The 18,499-nt window shown below is 34.1% G+C and overlaps 1 protein-coding gene across 2 annotated transcripts; it reads right to left on the reverse strand.

The window, feature by feature from the left end:
* Window positions 1-1,694: 1,694 nt before the first annotated feature.
* LOC140796784 (probable aminodeoxychorismate synthase, chloroplastic) lies at window positions 1,695-16,656 on the reverse strand. Of its 2 annotated transcripts, none has more exons than XM_073149899.1 (13): window positions 16,194-16,656; window positions 13,917-14,048; window positions 13,737-13,804; window positions 10,416-10,480; window positions 10,193-10,259; window positions 9,714-9,995; window positions 9,532-9,639; window positions 9,066-9,326; window positions 7,723-7,802; window positions 7,495-7,594; window positions 6,381-6,463; window positions 3,900-4,550; window positions 1,695-2,453 (listed from the first exon to the last, which is right to left on the reverse strand). In XM_073149899.1, the coding sequence occupies exons 1-13, from the start codon at window positions 16,429-16,431 to the stop codon at window positions 1,931-1,933; spliced, it is 2,658 nt and encodes an 885-aa protein (XP_073006000.1). In that variant the 5' UTR covers window positions 16,432-16,656; the 3' UTR covers window positions 1,695-1,930. The 2 variants fall into 2 exon arrangements, with proteins under 2 accessions (XP_073006000.1, XP_073006010.1); XM_073149909.1 differs by having other exon boundaries at window positions 13,917-14,028; window positions 16,194-16,650.
* Between the last annotated feature and the right edge of the window lie 1,843 nt (window positions 16,657-18,499).

The raw sequence follows: 18,499 nt of genomic DNA on the forward strand, positions 1-18,499 counted from the left end.
TATTATTTTAATAATTGGGCCACACATGTAAATAATTAACATGTATATGCTATCATTTAAATAAGTCCAAAATTAAGTGATATAATTAATTATTAATTAATTATCTTAAGAGTATAATTGTTGTGGAATTTATGTGTAGATACCGTTATGTAATTTCTTTTTCTATGAGGGGTAGAATTAGAAATAAAGAAAACTATAATCATGGGGTAATGGTCCCCACTTTTGGCTTAGTGACTTTTCCTCACGTATCTCCTCTTCCGAGAAAATTTTGTGATATTCACTAAGGATAAAAGAGGAAGGCTATTACAAGGATCATCTCTCGCTTTATTTCTTCCATCAATGGATTCAGGTATGCTTCCACAAATCTAATCTCCTTTTACTCATGGTTTTAACATGTATATAAAGCATATTATTTTAGGGATTGAACTGGACAGATTAGTTTAATTGATCAGGTTTGAAATTTGGCTTGAATTGATTAAGGCTTGAAATTACTTATTGATTAACTCATTTAAGCTTGATCTCGGTTCGAGCTCAAAATTGGCTTGAATTGAAATGATTTTAATTCAAGCTTGATCACAAATTGAGGCTCGAAATTATTTTTAATTCAAGCTTAATCAGAGATAGGCTCGATCAAACTCGACTTAATTACCCTACATATAGCTATGTAGTGCTTGACAGCATGGCAGTGTAAACTTATGTCTTTTGTACTGCGTTGTAGTACTAATATCATAGTATATTTATGTGACATAATTGTCTTTCAAAATGAGAGAGAGAGAGAGAAGAGAGAGAGAGAATGAATTTCAATTGTAGCTGATATGATATCTAATCTAGGGCAATATAGCAATTATAGGTTATTACTAAATTATTTTTTAAAAGTTGTATGAAATAAGATGAAAAAGCATGATGAATTAGTATATGAGAAGAGGCTAACAAGACTTATTCTAGAATAAAACTATTTTTGTCGGGGGGGCTAAGTGTTCAATAACTATGAATTGCATAATAAAACTGAAATTTATAAAAATTACTTGTTCAATAACCGCATATTATATAATAAAATTATGAACTCGAAAATACTAACAGTTCAACAACTGCGAATTACATAATAAAACTGCAAAATTTATAAAACTATAATTATTTAATTACTGCATATTACATAATAAATCTACAAAACTCGTTAAAAAAAAAGTAAATGTAGAAATAACATACATTAGCTAGTAACTACAGATTGTGTTCAATAATTGTGAACTAGTAATTTGCTAGAGGAAGAAACAGAGAATTTTTCATTAATACAGAATACTTGTATATCTAATTAGTTATTCATTTTGGCTGGATGAACGGGAAGAGAATTTTCATGTCTAATCGAGCGTCAAATTTTCATCTCTCTCTTTTTATATAGACTGAGAGCAAAGTAAAATAAAAATAGTAAAAACATGCCTATCATATAAGGAAGGCTGTTCATTTTGAAAACATTTCATTTACTTGGGACCAATGCATTATCAAAAGGAAAGCCACAAGATGATGCTTGACATGGGTAGGTGTGAAGTCTGCATCATCTCTTTCAAATGGTGTAGTAAAAACATCTGGCAGATCTTGCTGGCATCCGATCCTAATGCAAAACATAGTTCTTACAGAACAAATCATCGGCCATAACATCAATCTAACAAGAAACGTCAGTTCAAATCCCAGAGATTAAATTTCTCAGAAAAAAAAAAAAATGTATATAAATAAAAATTTTCAGCCTCTTCCTGTGATTCATATTGTTACATTTTCATAGCAAATGCACATGCACTCCTTTATTACAATGGTATAACCACGAAAGGGAAATAATCCGATAAATGTAATCAAGAAAAGTGGGGTGAAAATAATAGTGGGACGTTGTGAGAAGCTTTTGTGAAGTTACACACGGCCATGTATCAGGTAGTGTGCTCCATCATGTAACCATCTCAAATGAACCACCGCATGCATCCACTTCTGTGGTGCTCTCTTCAACAACCTTTGTTGGGGCCTTTGCTTTCAACATCATTTCAGCATACTCATCTTCAGGGTTTGACAATGCTACAATTGCACCCCCTGCTCCCACCGAAGCTTCACCATCGTGTAAAACAACTGTACGGATTACAATGTTCAGATCAAATGTATGGTTGTACGAAAAGAATCCAATGGATCCTGAATAGACACCCCTCGAACAACTTTCAAGTGTATCAAGAATCTCCATTGACCTAAGTTTTGGGGCCCCAGTCATCGAGCCTCCGGGAAAGGCAGCTCTTACACAGTCAATGGGGCTTAGATTTGATTTCTTCCTTCCCTGGATTGTACTCACCATAGTGTGAACAGTTGCATAAGATTCCACTTCCATGAGACGAGGGACGTGCACACTCCCCGGCACACAAACTCTACCGAGATCATTTCTTAGGAGATCAACAATCATCAAATTTTCAGCCTGATCCTTTTCACTATTAAAAAAAAGTACTTCAGAAAAGACTGATCAAAGAAGCATATTAGAGGCAGGAAAATTCATAATTAGAACACATGGACAGATACTACCATAACAAAAGGGCAAAATGACAGCTTTTTTCTATCAGTTAGAATATAACGGATAAAAATAACTAGTCTTTAATAGCTTAAGCTTTCAGAGTAGTTATTGAGTTAATATAGTATCAGAACAAGAAATCCTGAATCTAAATCCTACTAAATCTGACTTGTAATTAATTAGATAAGAAAAACTTCTCCATTTTAAGAATATAAAGGATGTCTCAAGTTGAAACCTCTTAAGAATAGGACAAAAACCTCTTTGGCATATAAAAAAAAAGTCTCAAGCCAAGAAATGAGTGGGAGTATTAGAAATTTAGAATATAAAAGATAAAACCTACTACTCTCTAACACTTTAAGCTTTTAGTAGTTGGTGATATTGGGGTCTAATATGGATGACAAACCGATAGTGATGTAGGTGACGGGTGTGGTTCGGCTTGTAGATAATAATGGAGATGGCGTCGATGGTGGATGATGATGATGGTGGTTAGGTAGATTGATAATTTAGAGGAGAAGGGAGAGAAGTAGGCTTGCCGTATGGGAATAGGGAGATCGGCGGACGAGAGAGATTAGAAGTTGGACGATACCATTCCAACAAGAAAGGCGGTGTTGGTTGGTAAAGAGAGAAGAGGGAGATTGAGGCCGGCAGCCAAGTTGACAGGAGAGATACTAGGATGTAAGACAAAAGCCAATTAATTTTTCATTCATGCATACCTAAAGTATAAGCCATAAAGATTAAATTTATAGAGATTAAATCTAAATAGTCCTAAACAACTTAACTAAACTAGTCTTTCTTATCTTTTCGGATTAAACATTCATTTCGCCGTAGATAGATGCCAAATCTAAGGAAACTCCGAATATGAAGTTATAGATGAGGAAGTCGCCGATCTTCTCTAACTGGTTTGATATTATTCGGACATCTGTAGAATATCTTGCGAATATTTTTTCGAAACTGTGCAGAATTGAATTTAGCTAATAAGATAAAATTCTAACCTACTAAGACTCTAACTAAATTAAATAAGCAGATAAAATAACTAGACTCAATCCATTGAGTCCAATGTCTCCTTGATGTGATCCAAGCTAACCCTGTTCGCATCAAAGTAGTAAAAATTTAGAATTTAAAAAATAAAACCTACTATTCTCTAACAGTTTAAGCTTTTAGTAGTGGGTGAGTTACTAATAGAAGTATAATCGATCATGCTAACCAACATATGCAATATAGAATCTCAATTTCATAAAATGTCATATCACAAATCTTGATCCCTAGTTCCCAATGGTATATTATTTCAACATTTTACATGTTCAACCACAGTTTCATTATCAAAGTATAAGAATGAAATAGTAATGAAAATGTAGCTTATAAATCTTACCTGTATTGAAGCTGTAATCTAAGATGTTCATCTTCTTCCGGGGTTCTACCACGTGCTATAGTACCCTTGATGGGCTTTGCCTCTAGCACACCATTCCTATCCAACTGTAGAAATCTTTCAGGAGAGGAACAACAGATTTGTAAGTTGTCTTCGGCAAAATTCAGCCAAGCAGAATAAGGAGCTGGATTCTTATCTCTTAGACTAAGGTAGAGTCTGAGGGCATTTATGTTCCCAACCCTCTTCCTCATTTGTGTTGTCAAACACAATTCATAGCTTTCTCCATCTCTAATGAACTTCAGGCACTTTTCAATGTCTTTGATGTATCGTTGTTTTGATTTGTCAACAACAAAACAATTTCTATTTGCAACAAATGATCCATCAAGCGGTTTCTTCTTGTTGAAGTTTTTTGAGGCCACAACTTTTAACCTGTGAAGCTTCTTCTCAGTCTCAACCAACCATGATTTCTCCTTTGAGCCAATGCAAGGTCCATTGCCACTATGAGAACTATATCTGTCACATATTGACAGAATATATACATCTCCATTACTGTGATCAATCACCACAAGGTTATCAGCAAAGAAGAAGCAGGCATCCGGAGTGGTTGATCTGTAACTGTTTGATGATGCACCACATTCAACTTTAAGGTTGTACCTGCCAGACTTTGATTTAAGAGAATTAGCAGGTGAATGCACTTATGGGGCAGTACAGAAAGCAAATTCCATAAAACATTATAGGCTTATAGCAAGTCTACTAACAAAGGGAAAAAAAATATGCAAGGTGTTACAGCCAAATGCACAGGTTCTAGCTGACCCAAAGGAACTGCTTTGAGAAAATTCCTTGAAAAACATACATCACCTAAATTTTTCTTTGAAGAACTGTTCAGCTTCCTCCCACAATTTCAAGTATTCATCTAAAAACTAATCTCCACTGAATGGGTGAGAATCATCCCATATTTGCATTGAAAAGATAGGATCATTGTGGTAAATTAAAATTCCTAAACTCCTGTGGTTGTAGGATTGGGGAGATACAGGCTTACCAAATTTTTGGCATAGGCTGTTTCCATCAAGTATTATCATACTAGTGACACAGTATGTGCTGCAGTAAAGCTTAATGTACAATTGTTTTCTTCAATCATCTTCAATACGATGTTGGATTATATTTTGCTTGTAAGACAACCAATTGACCTAAAATATTTAAGTTATTAGGTAATGATTAACCATATGTATCATGTCTTAACACGCCTCCTCAAGTGCGGTCCCGATACAACCTTAAATTGATAGATAATAGATAAGAGGATGTCATACTTCTCCACACTTCACCAAAATATAGAATAAAGAAGTATATAGATTAATGGAGTTAATGAGTTTTGAAAGGCTCTAAATACAATGTTATAAGAGAAACCTGTATTCCCTTTCTCATTACGGGATTTCTAGAATATACATACAATTGTGATGTTCCTCAGACACAACATAAGGAATACATACATGTAAAGATCAAAATTGCTAAATTGCCTCTCTATATCTTATTTTATTACAGAATCCATGAGAACCAGAAAAAAAGTGGTTCACGTGCACTGCACGTGCGATCTCTTTTCCTTCTCTCACCCGTGTTGTGACGAGGAGGAAGTGGCTGCAAAATCTTCGGTCGAATCTTAATTGAAATCGGGATAAAACCCTAACTCTAAAGTGCATATTGAGGTGACTCGTAGTTGATACGGATACTCAGGAACAATCCTAAGTTGAGACATATGACATTATTATTAATATTGAAAGAATTTCAGCATATAGACACGAACCATGCTATGAGATATGATTTACTCTATTATTACATGTATTGTTATTAATATTATCATAAGCAAGCTTAATAAGATTTTCATTTTATATTGTTGGACTTGTAGTTATTTAAAGTTATGTTATGGATTCGAATTTATTTGCTTTTTGAATGGATTCCACTTACTGAGCTATCTTTATTGGCTCATGGGTTTCCTCTTCTAATATTTCAGATGTTGATCCATATAGCGACAAAGCGAGATGCACCGGGACCCCACCTCCACTTAGGATTTTACTATCTTGTCCATCGGTTGTATTAGATATTTTATTCTAAACTATCTGTTATTTTAGTTTGATTGGTGACACAGTATCGATGACATTGGGGATTCTTTATTATTGGGTTATATTTATGGGAGTTATTTGTTCATAATTAAATTCTTGTTATTTTGAGACTTAGAAAAATATTAGTTAAGGCTTCGTGTATTTCAAGTGCACTGAGGTACATGATCGATCATGATTTTAATTTTGGGTCATGACAATTTGGTTTGCTAATGAACATTCATAACACTAACTAACAGGAACAATTGGATATTAGCATTTACGAGAAATTGTTCATCACCCACCATACTAGAACATATGTAGCCAAGTATGAATTATGAAATAACTTCATGAAACATGCTATTTTTAATTAAACAAAGAACTAAAAGGATACCCGATGAAGCCAACGAATCCACCACAGAAGTCAAAGGGTAATCCTTCATAATCTTTTTTATCATAATGAAACAATTGAAGTTCCTGACATATATGACAACAAAAATGAGTTTATGCCAAGAATTTGACCATTGCTAAAAAGCAGATTTTGCATGCAAAAGTAATATGTTTTCCATACTGCACAACTTATGAAGCACAAAAATGGCTAGAATCTTGAAAATATGCCATGACACTATAGGATGTAGCATACTAAATACCAAATACATATAACCATCCATCACAAAATATCCCACATATGTGTGTATATATAACATTAAGATTTTATCATGCAAAAGAAGAAAGGAAAGGAAGATATAATTCATGATTGTTATCTCTACAAATAAATTTCAAAACTAAGTATATTTAGAACTCAAAATCTATACAATAAAATGAAGGTCAATATACATCACAAAAAAATTCACCAAGCCAAATTAAACATTGCAAGACTATTCAGTTTTATTTGTCTGAAATTTTGCATACATTTTCATCACTAAAAGGAATCATTATAAGTTCATAACCTTCTCCATCCAGTACAACTTTAAGTATCACGAGTGCTATTTCTTTTCTCCTTTCAAACAATTGGTAACATGAATGAAAGAATCAGAGATATGAATATGGAGTATCAAATGAGGTGCCAGTGTTTCATAGTGCACAACCATCTGTAAAAGCATATGAAAATGGGCATGCACATGGACTTCTTCAAGTTTGAACCTCATGAGATTGCAATTAAAATGCACCTTTCTTGGAAGTTGGATGTCCAGTTAAAAGTTAATAATAAAGATCACTAAAACTGAATGGGATTTCAGGATTGGTATAAAACTAAATGGGAACATGTACCTTACTCAATTAAACCTTCCTAACTTAGACATCTACTATGTAGCCAATCCCGTATGGTAAAGTTCCTAGGAATTTGCCATGTTGATGATTATAATGATGAAGGCATAAAACAAACATTTATACTATCTGTTCTGATAATGAGACAAGACCATGATTTCAGCATATAGTAGATTAGTAACTTCTAATACTAATGCTGGACATATCAAATGGTAGACATGTTGTAGAGTACAGAAATGTACCTTAGTAAGGAAATCAAAGAAACCATCATCGAGAAATGTGGTGCTCATGGCTCCACTGGTATCTTGAATTGCAAGGTAACCTCCACCTTTGGCTGTCATTCTTCTAACACATATTGTACAAGCTTGTCAATGATTTGGTGAATGAACTAAAGATACAAAATCCTAAAATACATGAAGACCTATAACACGATGATTTTTCCTAGCCAACTTGATAGAAACTATTCAAACCTTTGGTCAGCGAGGCGAAATGTCATTTGCTTCCACAAAGGCCCTCCTTTACCACCCATAAATGAAAAGCGTGCCCTATTCTAAAAGAAATGATCTCATAAATTAGATAAAATAAAAAGAAGGTAATACAAGTTAACAATGAAATTTTCTATCTCGTGCATATCATTGTTTGATCGCGTACAATTATAGCAAAAGATGGTGCATGAATATGAAAAAAATGGTTTATCTCTAAACTTTCCTTAGTAAGATAAAACTGAAATTCTTTGTGATAGTATCATAAGTCGTAACTACATTAGGCACTCAAGGTATTTATGTTGAATGACATGGGCTAAAAAGCATGAGTGGAATTTTCTTTCCTCTTATGTGCATTAACAATTTGACATAGGAAAAAAAATGGTCAGAATAATGTTAAGCTCATCCTAGTTTCAATCTGCAAAGAAATTATGATTACAGGTTGTCCATTGGCTAAAAGAAGAACAAGGAAAGAAATTCTGATCATTCCTTAGTTGTGCTTCAATGCCAAACATGTATTGAACAACACTACAAAGAAGTTCATAACCTACTTAAAAGTGAAAACTTATCGCTTCAATTACGCTGATATGTCTATGTGGCAAGTATATCCAACTGATAAGGTGTTAATTCAGTATCATGCATTATCCTCTTGATAGGATTCAATTTTATACCAAATTGACACAACCGCAGATGTTATAGTATGAGAAATGTAAAAGTGATCCTTCAAACTTCCACAAGATCTTATTTTTTACCTCGAAAGAAATTCCCACCTTCATTTAAAGCATTTCACCCAAAAATTGTAGCCTCCATCCATAATGCCACTTATCAAGGAAAGGTTACATGTCAGAACATCCAATTAATGTGAGCATAGTGTATCAATTTGGAAGTGTATAAGGACTTGTCTTACAAATTAAGAGTCATTTAAATCCATAAAATTTTAGTTAAAATTAAATTTATGAGATGAAATTGTCTTGCCATGGAGATACTATTTGCCACATAACAGTTTACATTTTAGTTCTGCCAAATTCTCTACCATGTTAACATCTTATTTTTTCATGCATTGGCATCAGATATGACAAAAAAGGAAAGAAGTTTTAACAAGTTCTTTTGAAGCCAATAGAGACACTATACACTATCGCATCAACATAAACATTGCTGCAACATGAATAAAACAAGGCAAATGAAACTTAGACACTACAATTAGAACAAAAAATTTGGCAAAATAAGCATTCAAATAATAAACTGTAACTTATCATTTATATTCTTCAGTGAACTACTAAAAAATGAATTCAAATAAACAAGGCACTAACGTCAAGATACATTAGTAATACCTGATCTGTTGAGGAGCTGTCTAACCAAAATGTATCTTCAGCATTACTACCTCCGAACAGTTCAGAAAAGATAATTTCTGACCCACCAACCTGACCTAGAAAACCATCAAGCTTCTTCCATTGCAATTTCAAATACTTGGCACCCCTGTTTTTGAGTGTAAGGAGAGAAGTTCTAAACATATCCAAGTTAACATCAATTGCAGCTTTGGTATGTAATAGCTCGGTTTGAGGTAGTTCCAATGATTGACATGGATGGGACACCTGCCGTAATATATAATTTTAGGAGACAAAAAAAGCCCAATTGCCCTAAAATTCATAATAAATGTAGGGACAAGTAATGTATCCACCCACTATACCTACTACCTAGGCTGAAACATAAAGAGAAAAATGACGAAGTTGAGGAAACTAAAGTTAGTGCAAACAAATTAAAGTGCTCTAACATATTCAGTTTACCACAATTGTGAACCTTTCTTTCGAGTAGCCCTGATGTCTTTAGTCCATGGTCAATTGTTATCTTCTTGAAATTCTCAAATATTTGTCTTCCATGAGAGGTAGCAATGCTTTCAGGATGAAACTGAATTGAGATAAGTTAAAATGAATAGGATTAAACAAGTAATAACACAGCCTATTCACTAAAATAGAACATACCTGCACACCATAATGAGGTCTAGTGCAGTGCATCACACCCATAAGGATATTTGTACTGTGTAAGTCAGCAATGTTGTCAATAGTAGATATTCCATTAATATTACTCTCTGAATGAGCCATTTTGGGAAATTGCTTTGATGAGCCCCAGAAAGCATCAGTTAGTACATCAGCTTGTTCCTTCCCATGAAAAGAAAGTGAATGTAGAGAAGTAGTCCATGCTATAGGTATAAGATCCTTGGGGAGTGAGTCCGGATGGATTACAAGTGAATGATACCGCACAACCTGGAACTATACTTTCAGTATGTATAAAGAAGCAAAGCCCAAATGTAAATGGACAGTGTATCACCAAAAACTGATAAAAGTAGACCCCTTAATTAGGGATACATCTTGAAACATATGCCTATCATGACCAAGAATGACAGGAGACAGTAATAATCTATAAAAGAATAGGTTGTTGATATCAGCACCATCATACTAACCTTGAATCCAGAATTTCTCCCTGATGGAATATTACAGAAAAGATTGCAACCCCTGTGTTCAATTTCACTGACAAAACAAGAAACTAGTATCCACTCAGACTTGAACAGAGTATGTTGGTCAATGTTGTAAAAAGTTGCAAAGCAAGGCTAAAAGACTATGCTTGAAATAGAAAAGATGGCTGACACCCTAAAAGCAAGCTATATGAGGATTGAGAATTCTCACCTAAGACGTCCATGAACTGGTTCTGGGGCATGAATAATTTGAGCACCATGGACCAACCCCAGCGCCTGTTATAACAATTACCAATCAATGAATCTCAACTATCTCATTCATCCATAAGTAAAAAATTTAAGATAAAATAATATGCTAAACTGTTAAATGTAATGCAGCAATATCATCTATAAATGCAACAAAATATTTTAAACATCTTTCAACTTCTAATCTTCTAGGCATCCTGTTCAAATTCTACCACTTCCTAACCCTTTCATACCAAGAGAACATCTTCCTTTCTTGCAAAGACAATCTTCTTCAAACATCCCAACGATGATTTTCAACACCTTATCTTCAAGAAATTCTGCTCAATTTATCTGATGTAATAATTACAATGAATTACCTTTTAAGCTTTTGACAGATTGACTGTGCAGGGCATGCTGACTACCAGTGCTTAAACAGCAGAAATGTGGTGGACTATCTTGATAACCCATCCCTATCCCATAATACAAGACCCTACCCATGCTGACCCCATGTAGACCAAATAGACTAACTATACTGTGACGATTGCCACTACCATGGTGATCGTTTATCAGGATGGGGAGGTATCACAGTACATAAATTTATTGATGCTTTTCACATTTGTAGTTGGCACCATTGTTTGTTCAATATTGCTCACTTCTTTTGAGTCTTAGAAGAAGTAAAGGGCAATTAAAACATAAATAGAAAAGCACATGCTTTCAACTTCTCGTAACCTTCTATCCGGTACTCATCCCTCACTCGCAATATCCTTTCCTAGTTGCTTGCACAAGAAATGTCTCCTTAGTTCTATTTTTGTTACAAAAACTTCTACACTATCCTCCAACTTCTTAAGAAGCCTTCCTTCTTATTAGAATCTCCAATGTCTATTCATTACATGATATTTAAATAACAAAACTTACGCCTAACAACACTTGGAAAGAAAGGACACAAAAGAGCAGCATCCACACTTGTGATGAGGCAAGATGGAACCAAAATGTGGGCTTGGTAGTCAGTGATAATACATATTGAAGTTTAGCAAAACATTCAAGTGCACAGTAATTTCGCACTAGAGTGAACCATCACCACCTTTCCATTGGTTTCAAAAATAACATAATATGTATTATTTTTCCTTGAAATAATCACTTTTTATCACCATATGGAGATATGAAAGGGAAAAATATGTTTATCAATACCAAAAATGGCAAATAGGAATAAAATACTTCTTCAGAATAATGGATAGCAACATAAACAATTAGTGGCAGCATAACATCTATGAGCTGCATGAATGACAGCACCTAAGCCATTTGAGGCCCTACAGGCTACAGTTGGCTTCACAAAGGAAACTTTACAAAAGTTGCTAGGACAAATTGCTTAGCTTCCAAGAAAGCTAAATCCCAAAGGAAGATATCTCTATATTCTTTTATTAGCTTCAGGGTCTAATAAATCTCAAATTTCAATATCTTTATACATAATTAATTCCAAGGTTACTTGTGTCGGTTAGTATCATGCCAATGGGGTATGACACCTAGCACAGATTGTGCTAGTGACACAGCACTATGTCGACTGATTGTGCTAATAAGTACAATTTTCTTCCTCTTTTCCTTTTTTAACTCAAGTAGTACAAATAGATTACCCATTCATATTCAGTTCATAGTAAGTAATCACAAAAGTATCTAACTAAATAACTTGTCCTTGTTTACATAGTATCCTAGGAAGGACAAATACTTCTACATTCTACTTGTATCATATTAGATACCATATTGGAAACGATACTCATCAGATAATTCGCAGGTTTGTATCGAATGATTCCTTACCATATCCTACTTTTTCAAAGTTAAAATAAAACAAGGATACTATTGGACAACGATGACCGTGCCAATGGACCGACACTATTGGACAACGATGACCGGTCCGACACGGGGGTGCATGTCGACCCATGCCAATGTGAAGCCTATTTTTTTGAATTTTTTTATTTTCATTAATTATCATCAATCAACTTTCGTCATTTTCTTAACAAATATGATATGTCATGTGAAGACCATTTTTTTAACCTTTTCTTATTTTCACTAATCATCATCAATCAAATTTAGCCATTTTCTTATTATGTATATTCATATTAGAATGACAATTTTAATCATCAATCAACCACGAAGTAAAATTTATAAGAGACAAGAAAAAAGGGATCATCTCAAGCTCAACATGATTACAATCAGATGCGGGAAGAACTTGAGTCTATAGATAATAGGATATCAAGAGAGATGAGCTCACATAATATTATAAGTTCATTATTATTATTATCATATCAAGCACACCCACCAGAGCCAAAATACTTTATTATACTCCACGTTTACAATTTGCATATGCTTATGGTGTGCCTATGCCGGTGCATATTGTTCTCATACATGTTCAATATCGATATTATATCATAGAAGAATTGCAAAATTTATATTTATATGAAGACTATCGAAACATTACAATGAGCAAGATTATCAGTAGATAAATTTTAAAAATTATCCATAGTATTTAATGCAATATTATTCAATTATTTTTGTGCTGGCAAATAAAGTCTTTAATCCTCTCTATCATTCTGTGTTCAACTAAATATTAATTTTAATTATTAAACTATTATCAATTAATATTATGTGTTGAATGTTATTATATATTCAATTATATTATGGAGCTCATATTATGGAATGCTCAATTATTAATATTAGTTTTAATAAATATATTTAATCATATTATGTGTTGAATAATATTTATATTTGACTATTGCTATATCTTTAATAAGATAGGTCATTTACAAAAATAATCTAAAAAGAAAGGACTATAATATATATTTTAATACATGTACTTAAACAAAAAACTAAAGATTGAATCATCTCTAAATATCCTAAAATATTTATTAAAAATAAGTTAAAAGGCGTGCCAGTGGCAAGCCGGTTAGCATGCCCCAGGTTAACCGACACGTGTCGCGCCTATGGTGGCATGGCATTGCCATTGTTGCTATTTGATACTTCTTAGATTCTTTTGTAAGTTCAAATATAAGTCAAATTAGAAATCTCCATTAGCTTATGTTTCCATTTGTAACAAAATTATAAAACTTTACCCTAAAAGTTATTCTATTGGGATGTTTTATGAATTTGAAGGAGTCTGGTACTAAGGTTTCATGCCACAATGAACCAATAAGTTACAAGTCAGTGGACAACAGGTGAATATTCTTGTACTACCCCTTATTGGCCTCGAGGGAAGGATGCTAGGTTAGAGATACAAAATAGTTTAAAGAAATCAAGAAACATAAGAAAGAACAATCACCTGGTGGCCTAGGCAAACACCTAATATTGGAATATCTTCACACTCACGAAGTATTTGCAAGCATATTCCTGTAATGCCAAGAAAATCTTATTTATTAATTCATAGTAGTGACATCCATGAACAAGCAAAGGGAAAAAATAATGAGAGAAAACAAATCAGACTTATTTACTAGCCACAAACCTATGTCCATTTGGCAGGTAGGAGACCCAGGCCCAGGCGATATGACTATATTATCGAAAGCTTTCTCTTCGTACAAGCAATAAGATATGTATTCCCATGTCCACTCATCATTCTGAACAACAACAGGTGGCACTGAGGAGTGGAAATGATGAACAAATTGTCAAAAAAACAAGACAAAGGATTGCTATAGCCTATATATATGGAATTATAGTAAGGGCATCAAGGTGTTTTAGTTTTTAATTTTGCTCAATTTATAGCTTAGATTTGGTGAAATTATTTTTTGGTCAATTTAGTATAATTTAAATTAATTAACCCAATTAGGCTAGCCAAAGGATAGTTTGGATAAACTTGGGATGTGAAATTTCATATGCTGATCATGATCTCATCACTCAACTCATCCAAATGTGAAATATCATATGTTTGGAGATCTCCAACCCAATGAATTACTGGCTTACTGGTTTACAGAAAATGAATAGAACATAAATGCAAGTATAAAGTTTGGTGGAGGTAGAAAAATAAAACACATGGCTAATCGTGACCTACCAACTTAAAACCTGTATAGATGATCGTTCAACAAGGTTTGATTCTTTTAAATCTTGCTATATGCGACAAAAATTATACCATGACAATGTCTACTGATTTATTTTGTCTCGCCTTCTTTATTCATAAAAGACATCTAAATTTTTTTGCATAATGACTAAATTTCACATAATTTTAAGGCATCTTTTATACACATCAAGTGGATCATATCCTTAGTACTAGTGGCACTGAGCTAAAATACACTGAAGAATGTATAAGGCACAAAATTTGTGAAATATATGTCTAATACATGAATGAAGTAAAAGCTAATACAGCGATAAGTTCAGGCATTAATACACTACACATAAATTGAGGCAGCATTCACCTCTTAAAATTATAAATCTTTCATTTACTTGATGCTTATGTAGAAATCAATGCATATTCTTTTCATTGCAAATTATAAGTTCTTAAGTACATGCGAAAGGTAGCACAGGTCAACTCTACATATGCTTTTACATATGTAACATCATAAATAGATAGTTACCCAAATGTCAATTCAAAATCTTGCATTCAAGAATCTGGTCTACATTAACTATGCAATTTTAGATAGTCAACTGAGCCAAAATCTTAAGCTATTAGATAACAAACCAAAAAAATATATCATGCTTTAATATGCCCTCCTCAATCCTCACAACTAGACCAAACAGATAATTGAAAGAGAGAATGTGGGGCAGTTCTATACTGCACACGATTAAATAATAGAAAATACAATTAAATTTGGCTTGACAAGATTTAGTCTCATGAACCAAAAAAACTAGCTCCAATAACATGTCATATAACTAGTTGACCCAAAAGCTTAAATCATTAGGTAATGGACCAACAATTCACTTCATGTCCTTAACCACATAAAGCACACACTCATTAAATCATTGCTAATACTCCTCTTTTCACCCAAATTGGAGACTAAGTCACCTTTCCTCTAGGAAACTAATTCAGTCACTAGCCCTTAGAAGTTAGAACATGAACGAGCTTTTCTCATTCTACTTTCTTGGATGATTTTGTTTACACTAAAGAAATTCTACAATACTTAAAAGAATAGAACAGAATTAGTTAGACCGATATATTAAAAGGTGGTTGCACTATGCAGGTGGCTAAGGGGATACACAACGCATATGTTGTATGCTCCCCCATATGCATGATATGTGCTTGATGTTTAACAGTCTTTAAATTGAAAAATATATGCAAAGAAAGTTGGAAATAAACAGATATAAACAATTCGAAGAGAAAAATAGAAGATGCAGACTTCTCATTATACAGGAAGTTCTTGTGTATGACTAAATAATCTCCATTAGGTCATATGCGTAGCCTATGAGGTAGGAGCAGCATTAGCATAGGGACCCAAAAGCATATTGGGCAGCCTATGGGGGGGCTCATGTATCTGGAACGGTGTCTCCAAACAAGTAAATATTGCACAAGTAACCTCTTTCCCTATTCAGCCAAGTTCCAAAGTCGCCCAAAGTAAATAGAGAAAGGAACTCCAACGCATGAAAAACAATCCACAGATAAATGAGTTGTAAAGATCGTGCTTATTGGTAAAGCTAAAAAGATCAAATCTTGCAGCAATTACAACTTCATTTTAACTCATTCTTCCAATAACATCAACTTCGAATGGCTCCAAGATCGGAGAAATAAAAAAAAAAAAGTAAAAGGAAAAAAGAAAAGAAAAGAAACAAAAAGGAAAGAGCAGAGGGAGCTCACCGCCATTAACGACCGAGAGTTCCTGGTAGATGTTGTATGTGTAACTATCGTAGTTATCGATAAGCAGCGTCCGTACAACCTCGTCCGTTCGACCCCCACCAATTCGGCGTCTGCGGATTCCGGCAATCACCGGCCGGAGTTTGACGCGGCGGCATCCGGAGGGCGGCGATCGGATCCCGGAGGAGCGGAGGAGGAGCGGGCAGGGAGGTGACCGGATCCCGAGGGTCGCCGCCGCCATCTCTTCCGTGCGCTCGCAGCCAACGGTTGGGGAGGACAAATCGGAGAGGAAGTCGAGTAGCGTTTCGCTTGTGCGCGATGTTTCGCGCCCGGATGACTCGTAATTTAACGTGAACCGAAGCGGGGAGGTGATAATATCATATGAATCTTTTCTTGATTCCAAGTGGGATAGGGATACTAAGACTAGGGCAGGCGTCAGAATGAGGAAAATGAGAGAAACAACAATTCCGAGAATGACATCCGATCCAACCAAAGTGGTAGGCATTAAGCAATGTAGTAGCAGTACGGTGAGTTCAATTGATTCGTTTCGTGCTACACAACTCTAGTGTCGACGGATCTCGTGGGCCCGGTCCGACCCGACCGAGTCCGACCATGTTCACCGAGTACAGGATGGATAGAGATTAGAGAAGCAAGCGGAACTCCAATTGGGACTATAGTATAAGATTTTTCTTCATTTTTTTTTATATATCACTCACCAATTTAATTTATATCAAATTAAATAGTATCTATCATAATTTTAAAAATAATAAAATAGTTTTTCTTTTTTCTTTTTTCAGTTTATATCATATAAAGAATTATTACTATATTTATTTCAGAATACAAGTAAATATAAAAAAAAAATTATTTCTAGAATAAAATTCTATTGTGAGAATAAAGAGGTCGACTGTACGCCTTGTAATCAGATTTGTTATTTTATTAATTTTGTGGTGTAAATCAATAATCATGCGGGGATTATTGATCATTCTTTTTTGTCTTACTTTGCACAATTATTTTTTTATTAGTTTATATTTTTGGCGCCACCGTACCTCTTGCTGAGTCTATGGACAGGACAGAGAGAGATTGGTTTGGGTGGTTGGAGAAGGATGATTGGTGAGTGGTTGGAAATTTTTTTTTATCACTTATTTGCACTAAAATTTGATGAATCCAAACGTCTAATCTGCAGCATGATTAGCTTCCTTAAAAATAAAAATATGAGTAACTTTATAATTATTAAAATTATTAGTTCAGATTTTGATATTATTAATGATATTCGATAATGGACCAAAAAGATGGGCTAACTCTTGGCCAAGATATTTATCCGCACACTAGAATTTGTCTCGAGCTAGACATTAGTAAAAAAATTTTATGCAATGCTTCTTAGTGTTTTCCTAATGACTGTGACTTCCGCAATCAACGTAGATTTATAAGGCTCACATCAAGAACTTGCAATAATTGGACTACTATTAATCTGTCAGACTATGAAGCCTACCCCTTTCCTTTTCATTCCTATTGACAAAGGAACCATCACGGTTAACTTTTACCCACCTCGGTGGGGGAGGTTGCTACTGCTTAGAAGTGGGGGTTAGAGTAAGCTTCGTAGCTCCGACAAATAACTGAGCAATATAATCAATGATACAAAGCCAAACCTTGTCAAGATCTTTCTGTTCATTTGTAAAATGAACTTTGTTACTAAATTTTCAGATCTGCCAAAGCATGATGGCAATGGAAGCTTGAAGTCTAGCCTTGTCAAATACTGACAATTCATCTCCCTCATTGAGATAGCAATCTTCTGATCATCTATCTTCAAATAAAGACTAATCAAAAAGTTATCTTTACCAAAATGCCATAGAGTGACAGCATTAGGAAGGATAAAATCAAAATAAAAGTGCCAGGTAGGTGATTATGCATTTGTGTCCTTACAAGAATAAGTTGTACTTTTATTTTGATTTTATCCTTCCTAATGCAATTTTTGTGTGGTAAATATGACATCTCCTTTTGGTGAAAAATAGTGCTAAGTATATAAATTGACAAATATTCTACTTATGCATTCTTCTCTCTTCTATGTAAATTGAGCTATATTTGCATTGGTAATTCTTATCATGAGATAATTTTCAAGCATATGAGAAGCTGAAATTTTTTATATGTGGCAAAACGATTTTAAATATTGTAATTGGTTGAAAGTTCTTTCAAAAATATCATCTCCTCAGTTAAAACTGAACTTAGATTAAGATTTTTTTTTTTTGCCTTTATATAAATTACTTAAAAAATTGGAAGTTATCTAATATTACCTGGCGTAATAGTATAAGAAA

The sequence above is a fragment of the Typha latifolia genome, chromosome 1 (genome assembly GCF_019914945.1).
Source record: "Typha latifolia isolate L0001 chromosome 1, TyphaL0001v2, whole genome shotgun sequence".
Lineage (NCBI taxonomy): Eukaryota > Viridiplantae > Streptophyta > Magnoliopsida > Poales > Typhaceae > Typha > Typha latifolia.

What these genes read in the sequence shown, in the direction of transcription:
- LOC140796784 (XM_073149899.1), bottom strand. Translation starts at nt 16,431, where the DNA reads ATGGCGGCGGCGACCCTCGGGATCCGGTCACCTCCCTGCCCGCTCCTC. An exon ending in GTGTTTGCCTAGGCCACCAG is followed by an intron (nt 10,481 to 13,736) that starts GTGATTGTTCTT and finishes TTGTTATAACAG; the next exon opens with GCGCTGGGGTTGGTCCATGG. An exon ending in TTTCGCCTCGCTGACCAAAG is followed by an intron (nt 7,595 to 7,722) that starts GTTTGAATAGTT and finishes ATGTGTTAGAAG; the next exon opens with AATGACAGCCAAAGGTGGAG.